Source organism: Centruroides vittatus, unplaced genomic scaffold (assembly GCF_030686945.1).
Source record: "Centruroides vittatus isolate TY-2023 unplaced genomic scaffold, ASM3068694v2 scaffold_752, whole genome shotgun sequence".
Classification (NCBI taxonomy): domain Eukaryota; kingdom Metazoa; phylum Arthropoda; class Arachnida; order Scorpiones; family Buthidae; genus Centruroides; species Centruroides vittatus.
Genome location: NW_027122716.1, coordinates 2,380,591 through 2,399,738, shown reverse-complemented (window position 1 = coordinate 2,399,738; position 19,148 = coordinate 2,380,591). Strand labels below are relative to the sequence as shown.

General features: G+C 27.6%; 1 protein-coding gene across 1 annotated transcript in view; it reads right to left on the bottom strand.

Annotated features, from left to right (window-relative positions):
• Window positions 1-10,472: 10,472 nt before the first annotated feature.
• The window catches only part of LOC136989703 (uncharacterized), a 60,920-nt gene continuing 52,244 nt past the window's right edge, over window positions 10,473-19,148 (bottom strand). Inside the window, exons 3-4 of the mRNA XM_067287941.1 lie at window positions 13,627-13,806; window positions 10,473-11,453 (exon numbers count right to left, since the gene is read on the bottom strand). Coding sequence (XP_067144042.1) covers window positions 11,218-11,453; window positions 13,627-13,806 — 416 coding nt within the window. The 3' untranslated portion in view covers window positions 10,473-11,217. The remainder of the gene's footprint in view (window positions 11,454-13,626; window positions 13,807-19,148) is intronic.

Here is a 19,148-nt window from a genome sequence, read left to right as displayed (position 1 = left end):
TGTCATTGTTTTAATTAGAATTTAGCTAAAATAGCGTTTATATGTATCCTTTTGAAAGCCATTTTGAGAATTCATTAGCCTATAGGAGATCGTAACTTCACATATAAGGCTGAAAAAAATATATTTCTAGCCTTCTTTTTGGAAAATATTTCTGTATTAAATACCTTAAAATGCGGTAATCCTTAACCCCTGAATAGATATTTAAGTTTCGATTATTTTAGGGCTGGAACAAGCACTCTCTCGCCCCTAGATGGATGTTTAAGTGGACATTCTGTATAAATTTATTGTTAATAAATTAAGTTATTTTAGATAATTATAATTACTTTTATATTCTTTTAAAATAATTTCGTTTAGATTATAAAATAAAACTTAATTAATTATATTGTTTTAAAATTTAAAGTAAGAATGTTTAGTAGATTTGATTTATATTGTTAAAAGGAAGAAGAATATAAATGTTCATAAAATATTTTTCTTGTATGAATCGAACAATTCATGAAAATTTGCTTCAATTCAATTTTACTTGTTTACATCAATTTAAATTAAACGTAGACTAATTATCATTACAAAATAAATCTCTTATCGTTTATTTTTGAAATGTCTCCTAACATATTCTGATTAATGGAAACTTATTGATTGAAACAAGAACACTGGAATAAACACGATTAACTGCTTGCTTGAGTGATATTTTAACTGAAACTATCTGTAAAAAATTTACAAAAAATTTCTTTTTTTCAACAGAAGTTATTGATTTTTCAAGTTTCTCTTCAATTTAATTCTGTTTTACAAGGTTTCTGACTTAATTTCTCGACGATTATAATCATTAATGTTCAGGAAATTTTATATTTAAGAGCAGGAATATTAAATTTTTATACGTATCTAGTGTAGAAATATATTAATATTCGTGTATTGCATCCAGGATGAATATATTCTTTAAACAAGATTCTGAATAAGATAATGTCTCAATGTCTACAATTTTTATTGAGCTGTAATTGTGTTTCTCGTTATCTTTATAAATGATTTCATTAGTTATTCTCTATAAATTATTATACTTTCTATTAAATAAATTTTAATTCTGTTCAATCTAGAATTTTTTGTACATTTTTAAAGATTTTCTAAGCTTAACACAATACAGAATGATATGTTTACCATTTTACTAAGTAAAACCTTTCAAATGGGAGAAGCAAAATGTGTCCCCCTTAGAGAGGTGTCCCGTCTGAGAGGTTTCATTGTAATTTTAACTGAAGAGCATTTGAAAGTTTTATAATAATAATAATTTCGATTTTTTACAAATGAATATATAAAATTTTTGTGTATATTTGTTTACGGAACAACGGTTTTAACATAAAAAAACATACTCGTATATAAAGATAATTATTTGTGTGTTTGAATTGTTTTATTTCTTTGGAATTGCTGGAGCAGAAATTTCGAAATTTCACAAACGATTTTAATATCTATACGTTATTTTTGTATGTAAACATTAAAATAATTTTCTTGAAATAAATTTTTTTATTTTATTTATTGTGATACTTATCTTTGCATGATTTAAAAATAATAATTAAGGCAATGGAATATACTTTGTTATATTTAAAATTATTTCTTTTTAAAAAAATGTTTTTATCCTATTTACTCAATAGAGGCACCTAGTGAGGAGAGCAAAAGAAAATTATCCTAGGCCTCGAAGAAGTAGGGGCACCTGCATAATTTATACGTTTTACATAAATAAATGAGCATTATTTTACGTTTAGAAATACGTTTTTACTAAGATCTAAAAGTTTCGGGGCATGTAGACGTGGCCCAAAACGTTTTGCCTAATTCCAGTTACCCCCTTTTTTTATTTACATTTCTTTACTTTAATATAATGATTTAATTTGTTGTAGGGCCTCAATATGTATTTTGTTCCCTACGAGAAGCCCTGCTATTTAGTACGATCCTACTAGGACCTTCTTTCGCTTCCGTTTTTCCTTCAGCCTAGACACTTGAGTAGGCTCTAATTCTCAATAATAATGAAAATCGTATTGTAATCGTGTATAATTATAAATAAAACTAGAATTTTATATTATTTATAATCATTTTATATAGATTTATATATAAATATTAGGCCTGTTATATCATTTGGTAGCTTTATAGCCATAGATTTACTGTAAAAATCTTTATTATTGATATTTTTTAACCTGTTTAAAGTGGACGAAAGGTTACCTTCAAATACATGATAACAAATTTAACAGCAAACTGTATTAATTTATTACAGATAAACCATTCGACTGTGCGTACATTAATTCCCACTTATCGTGATTCTAACAAAACCTAATTTAAATAATAAACCGCATGCTATCATTACTTTAATAATTCCCTTTCATTTTCTGTCCTAAATATAGCAATATCAATCTTTTCTACATATCAAACATTAATGAATGCGTATGTAAAAGAAAATATGCACGATAATTCTTTTGTGAACACGGCACTTTAGTTTAAGAGGCATCGTAAATTTAAGCATCTAAACTGAATAAATGCGTGTTTTTTTTTAAATAAATCTATTATTATAACTACTGTTAAGTCGGATATTTTATACTTGTTCGAGAGCTCCCCTCTGTTGATAAATACAGGTGAACTGTTCCACACTTACGAAACCTACTTAACACAAAATTAACCAATGTTTGTTTTAATGTAATAAACAATTCACAGGGGGAAAAATAAGCACATTTTCCCCCTCTATCATTTTACTTGTGTTCAAAACAGTTCTCGTGAGAAGAATCAAAATAGAAAATTCGATTTAACGCGTGTTCTTGTAACACATATCACATTGTTTATGTGATAAAGCGATATGTATGTGTTTACAAATTCTTGCGAGAATTAACATTTAATTTTCAAAAAGAAACTGCTGATATTTCGTCTGATAATAAATTTACATTATTAGATTTTTTATTAATAAAAGTAATAAAACAATAACTCATCATCGTGTGTTTAATGAATCGCATCGTCTTCATAAGAAGAGCAAACATAGGAAGGAAAATGAGTAATAGTTGTACAGTAAACCCTCGATTTAACAGACTAATTGGGGAGGGGTGTCCGCTATTTCCGAAAATACGTTAAATCGAATGTATTTTAAGGACATGTGTAAGGTGTTAAAACGTTATTGTGACATCTTTCTATAGGCGAATAAAAAAGATTTAACTTTTTCTTATACGACAGAAAATTTTCTTCGAAATGCGTTAAATCGGGGGATTGTTAAATTGAGGGTTTATTTCACTGCTAAATAATTTTTTCACTAATTTACTTTTTCTATAGCCTGTAAATTGTTGAAAAAATTGAAGAATATACTCATAAAATTACGTAGATTTAATTATATTAAATTAATTTTAATTAATTCGATTTAATTAAGATATAATTCTATAGAATTTTTCTGAAAATTAATAAAGATTTAATATTTTTCTCCCTTTATTTTGCTAATTTCTCGAATGTAATCATTATAAAGCTTTACATTATTTGTCTGGTAAAGTAATTATTGTTAATTTTGCTAAATTGGCAATACATTTAATTGATGTAGAAGCACTTCAAGTTATATATTTTAAATGGTTATTTGTTAAAAATTCATTAATAAAATTTCGAAATTAATTCAACTTTCAGCAGTGTTTAAATAGGATTTGAATAATAAACAGTTAATTATAAAAAGTTAATTTACTTTTATATGAATGTTTTATTGTGTTTTATATCTAGGACGTAAATAAATTCTTTTTCCTTTCTTAAAATGTTTTATCTGTCTTTCTAATAACACGAAATAAATAATATCATTTGTTTGGTTTGACTTTAATTTTATTTTTATTAACATATAAATATTAATGATACCATTTTTAATAATTTCATTTAGATCTTCATTTACTATTTTTTCCTCTGTAAAAATTTATGATTTATTAGCCTTTAAACTTGTAAATGGGTTTTAAATTATGGTGATTATTAATATGTTAGTAATTTGTAGTAATTTGTAATCCATAACTGATTGCATTCATTAAAATATGATTTTAAATTCAACAAAAACTAGATAAAATATGTTGTGCTGCTTCAGTTGATAAATATTATATAAAAATAGAAAGAAGTTAAAGTTTCCATCTTCATCTTTATTATTTTCATCAGCATCAACTTCTTTTTATTATCAGCATCTTCTTCTTCTCCTTCTTCATTATTATTATCATCGTCGTCTTATTCTTCTTCCTCATCATCATCAACTTCTTCCTCCTCATCATCACTAATTCTTCCTTTTCATCATCACTAATTTTGCCTCCTCATCATCAATAATTCTTCCTTTTCATCATCACTAATTCTTCCTCCTCATCATCACTAATTTTTCCTCTTCATCATCACTAATTTTTCCTTCTCATCATCACTAATTCTTCTTCCTTATTATCACTAATTCTTCCTTCTCATCATCACTAATTTTTCCTTCTCATCATCACTAAATTCTTCCTCCTCCTCCTCCTCATCACTAATTCTTCCTCCTCATCATCACTAATTCTTCCTCCTCCTCATCATTACTAATTCTTCCTCCTCATCATCACTAATTTTTCCTTCTCATCATCACTAATTCTTCCTCCTCATCATCATCACTAATTCTTCCTCCTCATCATCACTAATTTTTCCTCTTCATCATCACTAATTCTTCCTCCTCATCATCACTAATTCTTCCTCCTCATCATCTCTAATTCTTCCTTCTCATCATCACTAACTTCGTCCTTATCACCGTCGCCTTATTATTCTTCTTCATCCTTATCATCATCAGCTCTATCATCGTTGTCGTCTTCTTTATTATCTACAAAAAATTATTCTCTTTTCCATCGACGAATTAAAACAATTAAAAAATTTAATTTTGAGTCATTAATCTTTAATGATAATTAAAAATTTAGTTCCTAATATATAAATATGTTTATAAAACGTTTTTATATACGTTTATTTCCTTGCTGTTTACAAGGAAATCTATAAAACAAATTAAAATAATTGAATATTGATCAAACTAAATTATATTAATATATTACAATATTATTATGCTACAATATGTTAATGTCGTTACTATATTATCACCAAGTTAGATTACTGACGTTATTAATTAGATCATATTACTCATTATACAATCACCATATTTACTTGTATTATTTTCATGTAAAATTACAATATGATCGAAGTAGTAAAAGTTTTCGTCGTTTGCTTTGTTGTAAGGGGGAGGAAAGCCTTCGCTACAATCCTCCCTTTTAAATTATTAATCAAGTTATATTGTATGTGTAATAAAGATAATAAACTTGACAAAATTAAATAAATTTCGGGCTTGAAATACACTTTAAAAACTTAATTATAAAAGTAAATATTCCTATATCAATAATCATTGCTTGAATCGCCTCGTTTATGAGGTGAGATGTTTCGCTCAGTACTACTTTAAACTAGGATTTAAGTGGTGTGAAGTGCTCTTAAATTCAAACAAATTCTTAAATATGTAATAATAAATTACAGTTCAATTTGTTTTAGTAAAATAATATACATAAATTTTAAAAAATAAAAATCGTTTTTTGTCAAGGGCTTCTATTCGAAATTACTTTCAACGCATTTCAATCTTGATTTTACCTTATGCATCTCATTTTTGATATTACTTCCAGGTATGGACGTTCGCAGAAAATTTTACAGCTTAGAGACAAATAATTACATCAATAAAATTTTATTCATTTAACTTTTGGAGATTTTAAAGGGGTTTTTAAAGATGTTTTTAAGGTAAAGTGTCTCATAGTCGAGGGGATAAGCTTACGTATCTCAATCATTTATATTATTATTTGGGAAATTTTTACTCGATCCCAGGGGTTTCCCCCTCTCCGAGGACGTTCTCTAGAGTATACTCTAAAGCTACGTTAATGAATACATTTAATTATACTATTTTTGTATTTCTCTTCCATTCTTTACGTAAAACGTATAAAAAAAATAACATTTAAAAATGTTAATATTTCTAAATGAATTTTATTATGACAATTTAACACCAATAACGTGAAATGTACTCGAAAATTATTCGCGTTTGTCACCATTATCCGTCCGTTAAAAACAAGGCACAATGTCGTCTGACACGTGATACAATCATTAAACTACAAGACCCCTTTTACCACGCCTAGTGTCATTTAGTTGAGTAGAATTCGTGAAACACGCCAGCTGTAACAATATAACCAGATAAAAGTATAGTCTTATCGCGTTGTGGTAAATGGAAATTATACTAAAAGAGTTATTTTCTTATTTATAAAGGCTTCTAACATACGAAGGCGAAATAAAATCTTATGTTTCGTTGCTTCATAATATATTTTACACTTTGAAAATTCGTTTTACTGTCAAATAATAATAATAATAATGAAACTTATCTAACTAAATGATTGATTGGTCTCTCCTTAAATTTATATCTGTACATTTTTTATAGTTAGATATTTATTCAATTAATTCAAACTTTATTAGATTTTGTGGTATTTTTTGATGAAATAAATAAGAAAAAAAATACACAAATCGAGCATAATGTTGGATTTAAGTTTATCTCTAATCACTAGAGATGAATTTGAGTTCAATATCATATAATATATATTACCAGATATATTATTATAGATTGTGTGGCTGTAATTTTTTAATTGCCAACCTATAAATTCTCATTATCGTTCGTTTGAGTGTCTATCTGTCTGAGTGTCCTTCGTTATTCTCGAGAACGGAGTTGGATAGATTAAAATCGAGACCGTATATGGAAAGCCTATGTGCAGGAGGCTCCGATTAATTATATATAAACTTCCGCTATAAATCAGAAGTCATGTGATTTCAACTCAAATTTTTCTCCAGTAAGGAGTTAGATAGATGACCGAGATGTTATCAGGAGAAGTATGATGTACAGGAGTAAGACACCACTTAAATCTAGCAAAATAGAGGGGCCGGAGATCCCGATTAACTATACACGAATCTTAATTTTTTTTTTTAAATTAAAAGATGATTACAAATTGCAGTCTAAATATAATAATAAGATTTTGTGGTAAATTTCTCAGCTCTACCTGTTGCACCTCTCAAATGTATAAGAGTATCCAGAAAACATTCCTAAAATCGCAAAATTTTAATTACAATTTTATTCCAGAGTTTTATTACATAAAATAAATAATAATACTTCACATATGTACACCAAACTTGACAAAAAAATATGCTATTTACATTGTAAAATGCTAAAGTGAATATTAACAATTAACAAAACACAATTAAAAGAAAAAATTATATTTAATATTTATCTTACAAAGTATAAATATTAATTTATATTTGTTTTATTAAATCTACTCTCATCTCTAATTAATTTTAATTATTTAAATTTATTTAAAAAATTACATTATTTAATAATTTGAACTTTTAATAAAATATAACAGTGTAATTATATATTTTTCAAATAAAATTCTCTACTTTTATGTATCTAATTAGTTAATTCTATTGTTTATATACATTTTTTTAAGGCGTACAGGGCCTATATTTAGTACGTCAACGTTTTAAAATCTATCTCAGTTCTACTTGAGATATTAAAGGATAATTATTATTAAACTTTCTTATTTATCTAAGCTCATTTTATTAAATTAAACTGTCACAAAATTATATAAAATGCATTTTTTTAAAAGATTGAGTTAAACATGAAATTAAATTCATATTTTTAAATTATATGGTTCATATATGACTTAATTATTATTTTACAATTGGAAGAATCAATTCGTTAAAAATTATTGTAAAATTAATATATTTTTATATTATTTATTAAATTATAATTAATACAAATGTTACACTGTTGTTATAGCATATAATGTAGGATTATTATGGTAATCGGTCAAATTTAGACCCCTTCCTGGTTTTTATTGTATTTCTTAACGTTTTGATAATCCAGGAACCACTCCAAAAATTAAAAAAAATCGCTTAAAAATTTCTCTTGTCTAATTTTTCATTATATCTCAGGACTGGATGAACCTAAATATTGAAACAGAACTAAACCCGTATATATAATGTATTGGTGCTATTAATTTTGATGGTTAAAGGTCAAGAGGTAGGGGGAAATACAGGGGTCATATCTCGAGTGAAATCAGTAAAAGTTGTACTCGTTTTATCGTTTACAATTTCCTTAAAAACTCAGCCCTACCCCAAAGAAGCCTTTTTATAATAATTAATAATATAAAAGTTATTTTTTAATGAAATCTCATGTCTCGGGAAAGTCGTGCAAAAGCCCTTGCCAGTCTTTCTATATAACATAACTATTTCAATTAAAGGAAAAAAAAATCTACATTATAAGCTAATTCTTTCGGAGATTGATGCCAATTTGATTTTATTCGGTTCTATTTTTTTAATGAAATAACATCAATTCTCTATTAAATTTTTATTACAAATATTAATAAACATGACAAAATTTCATTAATAATTCAATTAAATAACATCTGAATTATTACATAAATACAAAACTAAAATAAAAACATATTAAATTTGATTGTAAAATAAATATAATCTTAATGTTAAATCGAAGCGTACTTGCCAACAATTAATTAAAATATGTATTTATCTTGAATTATCAATTGTTAACATTGATATTTACACAAAATTTTCCTTTAAATCATAGTTTTAAATGGTTAATACAAATAAAAGAATTAATTAAAAATTACTTTCGCAGTTTTAAACATTCTCAACAAATTTATTTAACTGTTTCCTATTTATTATACTATTTATTTATTTATCTAATAGTATAATAAATAGGAAACAGTTAAATAAATCTGTTGAGAATGTTTAAAACTGCGAAAGTAATTTTTAATTAATTCTTTCACTTATATATATATATATATATATAAGTGGTATTTTCTATATTCTATAATTTCTATAAAAGCCACTGTGTTATATATTTTAGCAATCAATGATACCTTTTTAAATTATTTTACTGTTTTCTAAAATGCTATTGTGGAGTGTTAATTTAAAAATATGTATATCGCAGCTAGAGGTAATAGATTCTAAAGGGTTGGAAATTAAAAATAAACTTAATAATTAAATTATATAATTAATTTTTAGCATTTTATCTTCCTAAAATTGCTTATTTTAAACGTATTTTATATTATATATGTAATACATTCGAAAATACAGAGTAAGTCATTATGCAATTTTCGTTCAAAATTGTTGTAGATTTAATTATAAAAATTAGTGATTTTATAATCAAAATGATATAAAATTTATTGAGATAAATATTTTATTTATTATGAAAAATTGTATATTATTAAATTTTGTACTGAAAAAGATTAAATATTTAATAAATTAATTTGAATCTTTGATAATAATCGATACAAAGCAATGAGCGTAACTCTTACCATAAGATTCTGGTTTTCTTATTAATAGATTATTCTAAATTATGCTATTAATTTAATAATAATAATAATAATAATAATAATAATAGAAAAATTAAACTCACCATAGAAATTTCTATATATAAGCATATTTTATTTTCGTTGTCAAATAAATTATAATATAGTATAAACCGTAAAAGCAAACTCTTGTTATATTTGAATATTTCATTCCTACATATTTAATGCATTTAGATAAAATGCTTTATGAATACTGAAAAAAGATATATAAATTTTATTCAAATATTACTCAATCAGCAATTAAAGCCATCATATTATAATCTGTTCGATACGTTTGCTCTCAACTTCAATAGTCTTTTATGGAAAGCACCATGGAAAGAAATTGACTGGATGGCTTATTTTCTCGATCTGAATCCTTCAGACTTGTCGAGGAAATATCTTGTGTACAGTGTCAGTGGCTCGTTATCCTATGGGCAAAAAGGGAAATTGCCTGGGACCTTCACCAAGAGAGGGTCCCAAACCATCTTTTATAAAAAAAAAAAGACTCCCCAAAAAATTCCTCGAAGAAAAATGTCTGAAGTCAATACTGTACATGGGGTGATAATTCAAATTTGTCTGGGTCCCATAAAGCTGTAAAGCAATATGCAGTGTATTAAATCAGCGTGAAATGTTTGGAGGAATTCGAGGAATCAATTGAGTATGAAAACTTCACTTTTCCGAAGATATTTTTCGAAGTATTATGTCAAACTTTGGCAGAAGATTTGTGGAAATATCTCGATGATAGGGTACAAACCAGCGTAAAAAATTTGGAGGAACTCCAAGTCTGCTGAGTATGGAAACTTCACTCTTTTGAAGTCATTCTTTGGCAGAAAGTTGGGGATAACCATGTTGAACTCGTTGAAATGTAAGTGGATTCAAATGTTAATTCGAGTAATATTTGAGTAAGATTTGTACACCTCGTTCAGTTGTAATAAAGTATTAAACGTAGGAGATACTTTTTATGCCACCCATGTAACAATGATCTAGCTGTAATAATGTTGATTTTTATTACAGTATATTATTTTAATTTTAAAAAAAGCATAAGTATATACAATAAAGCGAATGATATCAACATTTATAATTCACTAGATAATGTTTATTGAAATTTGGTTACATAGTGAATCACTTTTCCAGCATTGAATATGGGAAGATTAATAAATAGCTTTTAGGAATGCACATAGATTATGGAGATGAACACAGTAGAATATATAAATACAGAAACAGCAATAATATCGTTGAGTATTAAAACAGGATAAATCGAATAGATAAATGGATATAATCACATGATTAAATAGCGTAAGGATATAGTTGTAATGTACAGAAATTGTAAAGTTATTCCGCTTCTAAACAGCGTACAATAGCAAATAATTGTAGTTTACACAAATGAAATTTAGATTATTTCATACATTTATAGAAAAAACTTTAATTCGTTAATCTTCGTGGCCGTAAAAGTCTCTTGGTCCCATATACCATTCTAACTTACATCCAACAAAATTAATTTGTTCGTTTATTGTAGCCCATAGCATACGTCAATCAATTACACAATTAATGCCCATATTCGAAAATATTCTTCGTTATCAAAGTCTTTAAGAATGTTTTATTTTATAAAACGTCATAATATTCAGAATCTTTAAATAGGATTCTGATTATGTATTAGGGCAAATATGATTTTAATTCGATTAGTATATATATATATGTGTGTGTATATTTATATATTTCTGCTTTATTCCTACAAACTGCACGAATATAATATTTATTTAATATATCTCTAAAAGTTATAAATATTTTAGAGTATATTTTTAAAATTGTTGGCTTGTAATGATTCTTATAAATACCTCCAAAATAAAATCATAAGTGAGCATATCATTACGTTAGTGTTTAGTAAGATTTTCGATGACACATTACAAGCATCTTCTACACAACTTTGGAGACAGCCTCTGACGTATCTATCGTTGAAATAGAAACTTCCACAATGGGACATTCGAACTATTTCGGTATCAATAGTAAGTGTTCCACTATCCAGAGCGCATCCTCTTACAATCATGCTCTCTCCTGTATCACCTACAAAGTTGTAATACTTTTAGTAAAACATTGAAAAATTTTAGGTAATAATTTTAAATTCTTTCTTATTACTCTAAATATTATTATAAATTCGGTAATTGTTAAAAATTTGGGAATTGGAAAAGTTTTAATATTATTATTGTATAATTTGAGGAGTTCTTTTTGAAAATAAGCTTATTTTTAAAAGGACGAGCTTACTTTTAGAATGTTAAATTAATTCACCGCTTTGATACGATAAGCTTTAAATATATAAAAGAAATTTTATATGAATAGATAATGAACGAAGTCACTAATAGATTTATATTGTTTATTATTAATGCTATCCGTATTACAGTAATGAGATTAAGTTATAAGGCGATTTCAAAACCTTTTTAGAAAATGTTATATTAATATTTTAGATGATAAAAGCCGATAATCTGAAAGTAATTAATGAGTTGCAAATGATGCAAATTAATTTCATCTCCACGCGGAAACTTTTCGTGACAGGTGGTGTCATCATTATACAACGAAAAAACTAAGTATTTTTAAAAAGTGTCATTAAATATTTTTAAAAAAAATAATAAAAATAAAATTTATACATAAATTTTTTTATCGATTCTTTTAAAATTAACCGTAAAATTTTAAATTAAGTAAGGATAAAAAAACCCCCTCTGCGTGTTTATGTGGAGAGATTTTCCTGCACCATCCACCCAACTGTGAAGTATTTTTACTTTTTAATCTGAATTTTGTTGGATTTTTTCATTCCAAGTAAGAATGTCTGCGAAACTGTAGACTTTTTTTTAAGGGTTGGCCTTTTGAGATGGAATTTTGGAGTGTAAGAAGAGTTGGACTGACGAAGTTGGTTTAGAGCGGTTGTTTGACATTAGGGATGGATTAATTATACTAATTAAAACGAGTCATTATTTAAATTCTAAATTAGATAAGCTGATGTCACGTATAGATAGAATGGGCGCTTGATTTAGATGAGGTGTTATTCTTGTTTGAGCATCGTTTAGAGACTTTGGAGAAGGAAGGTGAGAGAGGGAAGATGTTCTGACGAATTTTCTCAATAAATATTGTAAATTTTAATGTGATTTTGATGAGAAATCTGTTATGGAAGTTTAAAAGTCGTGATTGCCGGCTTTCATTAAAACTCGAATGTATTGGTTTGGAATTATGCTGGGATAATTAATAAATCAGACTCATGTTAGAAGTTTTTAATAACTTTGATATGTTATTTTTGATAGACACCTGGAGAACTGGAGTTTCTAAGTTACTTTTAGAGTTTTTGGCTATTTCCTTTAAACTTTGTTGTGAATTTGGTGTCAGGGTGTAGAATAAGGCCGTTTGAAGAGTGGCTGACTTTTGGATCAGTAATGATTTTCGTTGTAACGTTGTTTTAAAAAATACTTTTTTACTTTTCTTAAGCTATACTTGAAACAAAGATTATTTTTTCTATATTTGTGTATTTTCAAGATGGTAACTGGAATGATATTTTGTCGGAGAATGAAGGGTAATTGGTATGGAAGAGGTTTTAATACGCGGTGACTTCAATGCAAGAGGAGGTTTGCATAAGTAAGACTGGTTGGAATCAGTATTGGATAATGCTTATTTATCTTGAAATGATAGAAATTCGAAAGATCATATTTAAATTGGAATAAAAAAGCTGTTGCCTTTTTGCGTGTTTAAGAATTTGGTAACAGTGAATGGCCGCGGATTGAGGGATACGGTGGGAGAATTTATGTTTGTGAGTAGCCGTGGTTCTTCTGTCATTGATTTGTTATTGGTTTATATATGATTGAGGGAAAACGAAAAAATTAAATATATATATTTAATTTTATGTGTATTCTTATATTGCATGTGCATATAACGTAAGGATACAGATATAAAACAAGAAAAATAATGTTTATGTATGTATAGTATACATCCATATGTATATATATGCAACATTTTTATTTTAAACACGCACAAATTATGAATAAGAAGTTAATTTTTCATTTAAAATTTTCATATATTGATAACATACCTTCTAGAGGAATAATAAGTTATAACTGAATATTTTAAAATTTAATAAAATGCACTTTGTCAATATTGAATGTCTAAAAAAATACGTTAAAACTATACAAATATTACTTTACTAAATATAAAAAATTCCAATTATTATTTTATTATAACGTATATTAAATTTAATTACCGTATATTCCAGATAATTTAATACAAGCAGTGGCAGGAAACAAGCCATTTCGATGTTTTCTTCCAGCCAAACAAGGTTTTTCTAAGATCTCTGCGGTATAATTATTATGAAATGGATCTTCACAAGCTGGGTTGCTTCCTCCGACTGATACACACTTGAAACAATCGACAGCAATAATTTCTGAAATATTTTACTCCTTTAATAATAATACTAATTTGTTAACCTATTTTAATAACAGAATTTCATTTATTACGGTGCAATAAAGTTTTTTATTTAAATAATAGAATTAAAATCGATTTGGAGAGGAACAAAACATATTTTTATTAATTACGCTTCTTGTTTTATTGATCCTTTCTTATAATAAATTTAATATAATTCATTTTATCTCTCGATATTAAGAAAATTGGCAAGTACCCCAGGCCTTTTTGCTTTAATATATACAGAATTGGTGACTTGTTATTTCCATTAAAATGATGCCATTTAATCTTCAAATGAAAATATTTTTGTAGGAAATTCAGACGAGAAATGTTATATAAATATAATTTATTTATTTGATTATATTATTTAATCAGTTTAAATTCGAAATTACTGATAGTACCGCTTTGAAAAATAATAATAATTTGTAATCATTACACTCATTCGTTAACAGCTTTTCTCTTCTGATACAGAAATACAATAGAAATTCAAATAGGAAATTGGAATTGATAATATATTATACAATCAAAATAAATTTGCCCATTAACCTCCTCCAAACGAATCTTAATATATCGACTTACTCCTCGAGTCAGTCGATATATCCTAGTCTAGAGTTGAATTTCTTTGTTATTTTTCTAATTTTTCATTATTTCAAATCGTTTTAATATCGATATAATCGAGAAATTTATATTAATTATATAAATCACTTCTAAGTTTTATTAGATAAAGAAATAATCAAAAATATATTAGTTTATTAAAGAGAGCATCTAAGTTTATATATGAGTAGAGATTTTGATATACGATTACCATGAGGTTCGTATTCACTGGTTATGTCACTATTTGTGTACAGCTATCTTTTCTCATCAAGAAACTACTCGTACATTCCATATATAAATATTTCATTTCCTTCTTAAGAGCAATATTACCCGAAGGAACACATTATAGAACAGTTTCGCTTGATATGTAAATTTATTTTTATGATACTAGAAATAGTACAATATCAAATAACATTTCCTCCATCCAAACTTTTCAAACTTCTCTCGAAAATTTATTTAATTGCAGCTTTAATAACGGGTCCATTTTAAATGGAAATTGCATAAATTAATCTCAACGTATACGGGTTATAACCCGTATATTATAAATATTTGTATAAGTCTATACGAAATTAAACTATTCATGAAATCATATGTGTTAATTTATGATTACAGATCTATTAATAGGAGCTTATATATTAATTAGTGAGTAAAATGTCAATATAATAATTAGGATAAGAGATTTATACTAATGATAGTTTAGAAACGTAAATAAAGAGTTCGAATTGGTCGAAGGGATAAACATGATTTATGTAAAATTAATGCAAAATTAAATAATATTTTAATGGTGCATTTCTAGTTGAAGGGAAAATAAATAATAAATTAGAAGAAAAAAATAATAATTGTGAGGAGACATTACAAGTTAAAGAGCAATTATGTATTGTGACATCGTCACAATACTAGGCTGCAATTTTTAATTATCTTTTAATATAAAAATTCAAAGTTAATCCAGCTCTTAAGCTTCCATATGTGCTCTCCATTTTCATCTATCTAACTCAGTTTTTGAGAATAACGAAGGACAGTCAGTCAGACAGATAGACAGTGGAAATGTGTAGGTCTGAAATATTGTCTAAAAGAAATTTCAACGACGAGAAATTTTCATAAATAATAAAAATAATGTATGGAAAATGTTATAAATATTCGTCTTTTTCTCAAGTTTTTTATGTGAAATTTCTTACTGCAAACATCAGAATTCTAGACCAAGTTTTGATAAAATTTATTTTGCGAGTGTAGCACATATTGAACTCCTAAACTTATTTAAATTGAAGATTGTAAATTTCTCGAATTGTTTTCAATATATTCATCTAATATATGGGAATAAATTGGCAAAAGCCAATTTATTCAGTAGCTCTTATTACTGTTATTCGCCAATAGTTGCCTCTTACTATTGTTAATAATCGCAAAAAGAAATAACCGATGCAATAATAGCTAACATAACCTATAAGGTTTTATTATTGGACTGCAGTCTTAAGAAACTGTAGACCTATAAATTCCCACTGTCGCTCGTCTGTCTGTCTGTCTATCCTCCCTTAATCTCGAAAACGGTGTTAGATGAAAGCTTACGGGCAGGAAGCCTTCTTAGCTAAAGGTTCCATTTAACTACTGTATATAAAAACTTCGGCCTGACCGGAAGTCACGTGATTTCAATTCAAAAATGTTCAGTTGCATAGTTGATTGGCATGACTCTATTGTTAAAGGAAAAGTATGTTGTACAGGGGGAAACCACTACTAATTTGAGGTGGAGAGCATATATTTTAAATGTTATGAGTTTTTTCCCCGGTATTTTTTCCCCATTCAACATACAGTAAAATTTCGTTAATCCGGTAATCGTCCGTCTGTCATCGGTGTTCAGCAAATCAGAATTTGTTTAGGCACGTGGTGTGATAAAGACCACGAACAATAGCATGTTTATTAATGTTTCTGCAGGTTTTTCAATCAATCTTAACATAGTATAGTCACGTACTGTATCGCGTTCAGACTGGTTAAAAAGCGTGCGTATACAAATAGGAAGCATACAACAGCGTGTGCTAGTACAAAATGTACAGCAATGCCTGCAATATTTGGTTTGGTTTAATGGAATACGGCAACGCAACAGAGCGATTTACTAAGAGGGATTACTCCCTGGAGGAATTTCTACAATCCTATTTAGGTATTAGTCACGTGAATAAAACCTAGAAAAGTCCACGTGGTCACTCTGTTATTGAGGCACGAACCCACGACCTAGTGTTTAGTGGTGTTATCCACTCGCTCATTGGTGAGCGCTGCGACCACATATGGCATATATCTTATTGAATTTTACAAAGATGCTGAATTAATGTTAATAAAAAATCACAATGAGAATCTTTACAAAATAAATCGATGTATATTAATGTTTCATTATAAAATAATATACTTACAAAGCAAGACTATAAATTAAATATTATTTTCTCTTGTGTCTTAACATATACAAAAGAAAAGTAATTACTCATAATGTTTAACATTTGTGAAATTTAAGTTATATCTACAACAAAGAAATATATCCACGAATAAATTTTATTTGTATAAACTCTTAACATAAATAATTTACTATTTTAAAAAGATACAAAATGTAATTTTATATTACGGAAGAAATATTTTATGAAAGATGTAAAATTTGAAAAATAAAATAAAATGAAAATACTTTATCATAGTGAAAGTTAGAAAGGATTTCTATACTCATTGAATTTTTTAAATTTTAAACAGGAAATAACAGTAATTTATTACATTAAATGATTAAATATAAAGAATTTCTATTATAAAAACTTGAAAATGCTTCAAGCTAAAAACTTTTTGTATAAAAAGGGCATAAATTTCAGGGGCTTAAGTGTAACAAACACTAAACTGAATGCTCTGATAACATTGTTAAAAAAAAAGAATTAAACTAGTCTAGAAATAAAAGTATATTAAACATTTACAAAGAGTAACTTATTTAACGATGAATCTGATGATTATTTACATAATATATAAATGATTAAATATTTAATCATTATTTACATTTCATCGCATCTAATCATGTAGATATTAATCATCATAAATGCTATTTAATATTAATTCAAGATAAAAACTGTAATAATAAACTACAATAAAACTTTGCTGATTTTATAGAAATAAACAAAAGCATTAAAAGTTATTAAACTCCAATTTTTCCGACATCGTAAAATCATTATTATTGGGCTGCAATTTTAGAATTTTAGACCTATAAATTCTCATTGGTATCCGTCGGTTGTCTGTCATTCGAGAACAGAATAAGATAGATGAAAGTCGAGATCAGATATAGAAAGCTAAGGTACAGGAGGTTCCGTTATTTCAATTCGAAACATTCCCCAGAACAGATGTAGATGGGCATGACTCTTTTGTTAAAAGGAAAAGTATGATTTACAGGGGCAAGACAGTACTAAAATTAAGAGCATTGTGGCAATGTTTCCTTTTTAATTTTTAATACGAAAAATTTCGAAGAGTTCGTGGTCATTCGATTTTTCTTATATTCAGAATAAAGTTAAAAGTTTCCTTGAGACCCGCGAAAGATCGTTTCACGGCTCTTTGGGAACAAGAAATCACATTTGGGAATTGCAGTCAATATGTTTCTCACACGATAAGAAAATATAAATAAGTTTCGGATTTATTTTAAAGGATATGTTGGAAAATGTTTTCTATAATGTTTTATATTAGCGTATTTTTCGTTAACACTGTCATATTCCGAGATTGACAGATAATAACAACATTTTCGAATTTAATTGAAATTTTTCTTGACATAAAATTCAATTATTTTCATTACATTGTATTATAAAACTTAAATAATCAAAGATAATTTTAAATTATATTCTTTATGATAATGCCGGTAAAATTATTTTTTAAATAGTATATTTAAATTCTAATTTTATTTTGTGGGCATTTGGAAAAATTCTTCAAAATTCATTGTTCTCTGTAAATTATAGAAATGCATATGTGTAGAATAGTGTAAAGGTCGCCTTTGGTGGCCTGTGTCAAAGAAACCGCCCGACTGAGGTAATTGCTCCCACCTGGGGTCGGGGCCATAAACGGCCGGAAGGATCAAAGGTGTAGCGTCTCCACTTAAGGGACAATGTGTTGGCCACGTGCCGGCCAGCTTAGGAAAACAAAAATAAATAAAGCACGGACGCAAATGTGAGCTACGTCGGCGGGAGATAGGGCGGACGTCTTGGAAGGCTCTAAGAAGGGGAAGGAAGTGATTGGTCGCAGGAGGCAGGGCCAGAATCCCTTAAATTGGAAGGGTGGCAAAAAAACGAGGAGAAAGGGCGAGGGACCTGGTACGTGGCGGTCTCTAACAACAGGCAGACCTTTGAGGCGGATAGAGAGAGTGTTCTCCTCTTGGAAAGTCCTCTGGAGAAAGGTTGTTGTAGAGACGGACGGCCACGAGGTTAAGCCATCTCCGGAAGAGTGACTCGTGTTCCCCGAGCCCGACAAGTCGACGTGCTGCATCACAGCTTCGATACTGTAGTGTACGTAATGCTATTGCATAGTGTATATCTTTGTAAATATTTGTAAATAAACTGTATATAACTAATCATTGAGTGTGGAGGTGTGACTTTCCGACGGACCTTCTAACGGAACATTTGTAAAGATCACGAGACGAGTAAGAAGGATCTTCACTAATAGATTTAGTTCTTTTGAATATTTTATACATTCATTTTTCTGGTTTTGTAAGACTCTGTGTAGAAGTGTCAAATTGCTACACAC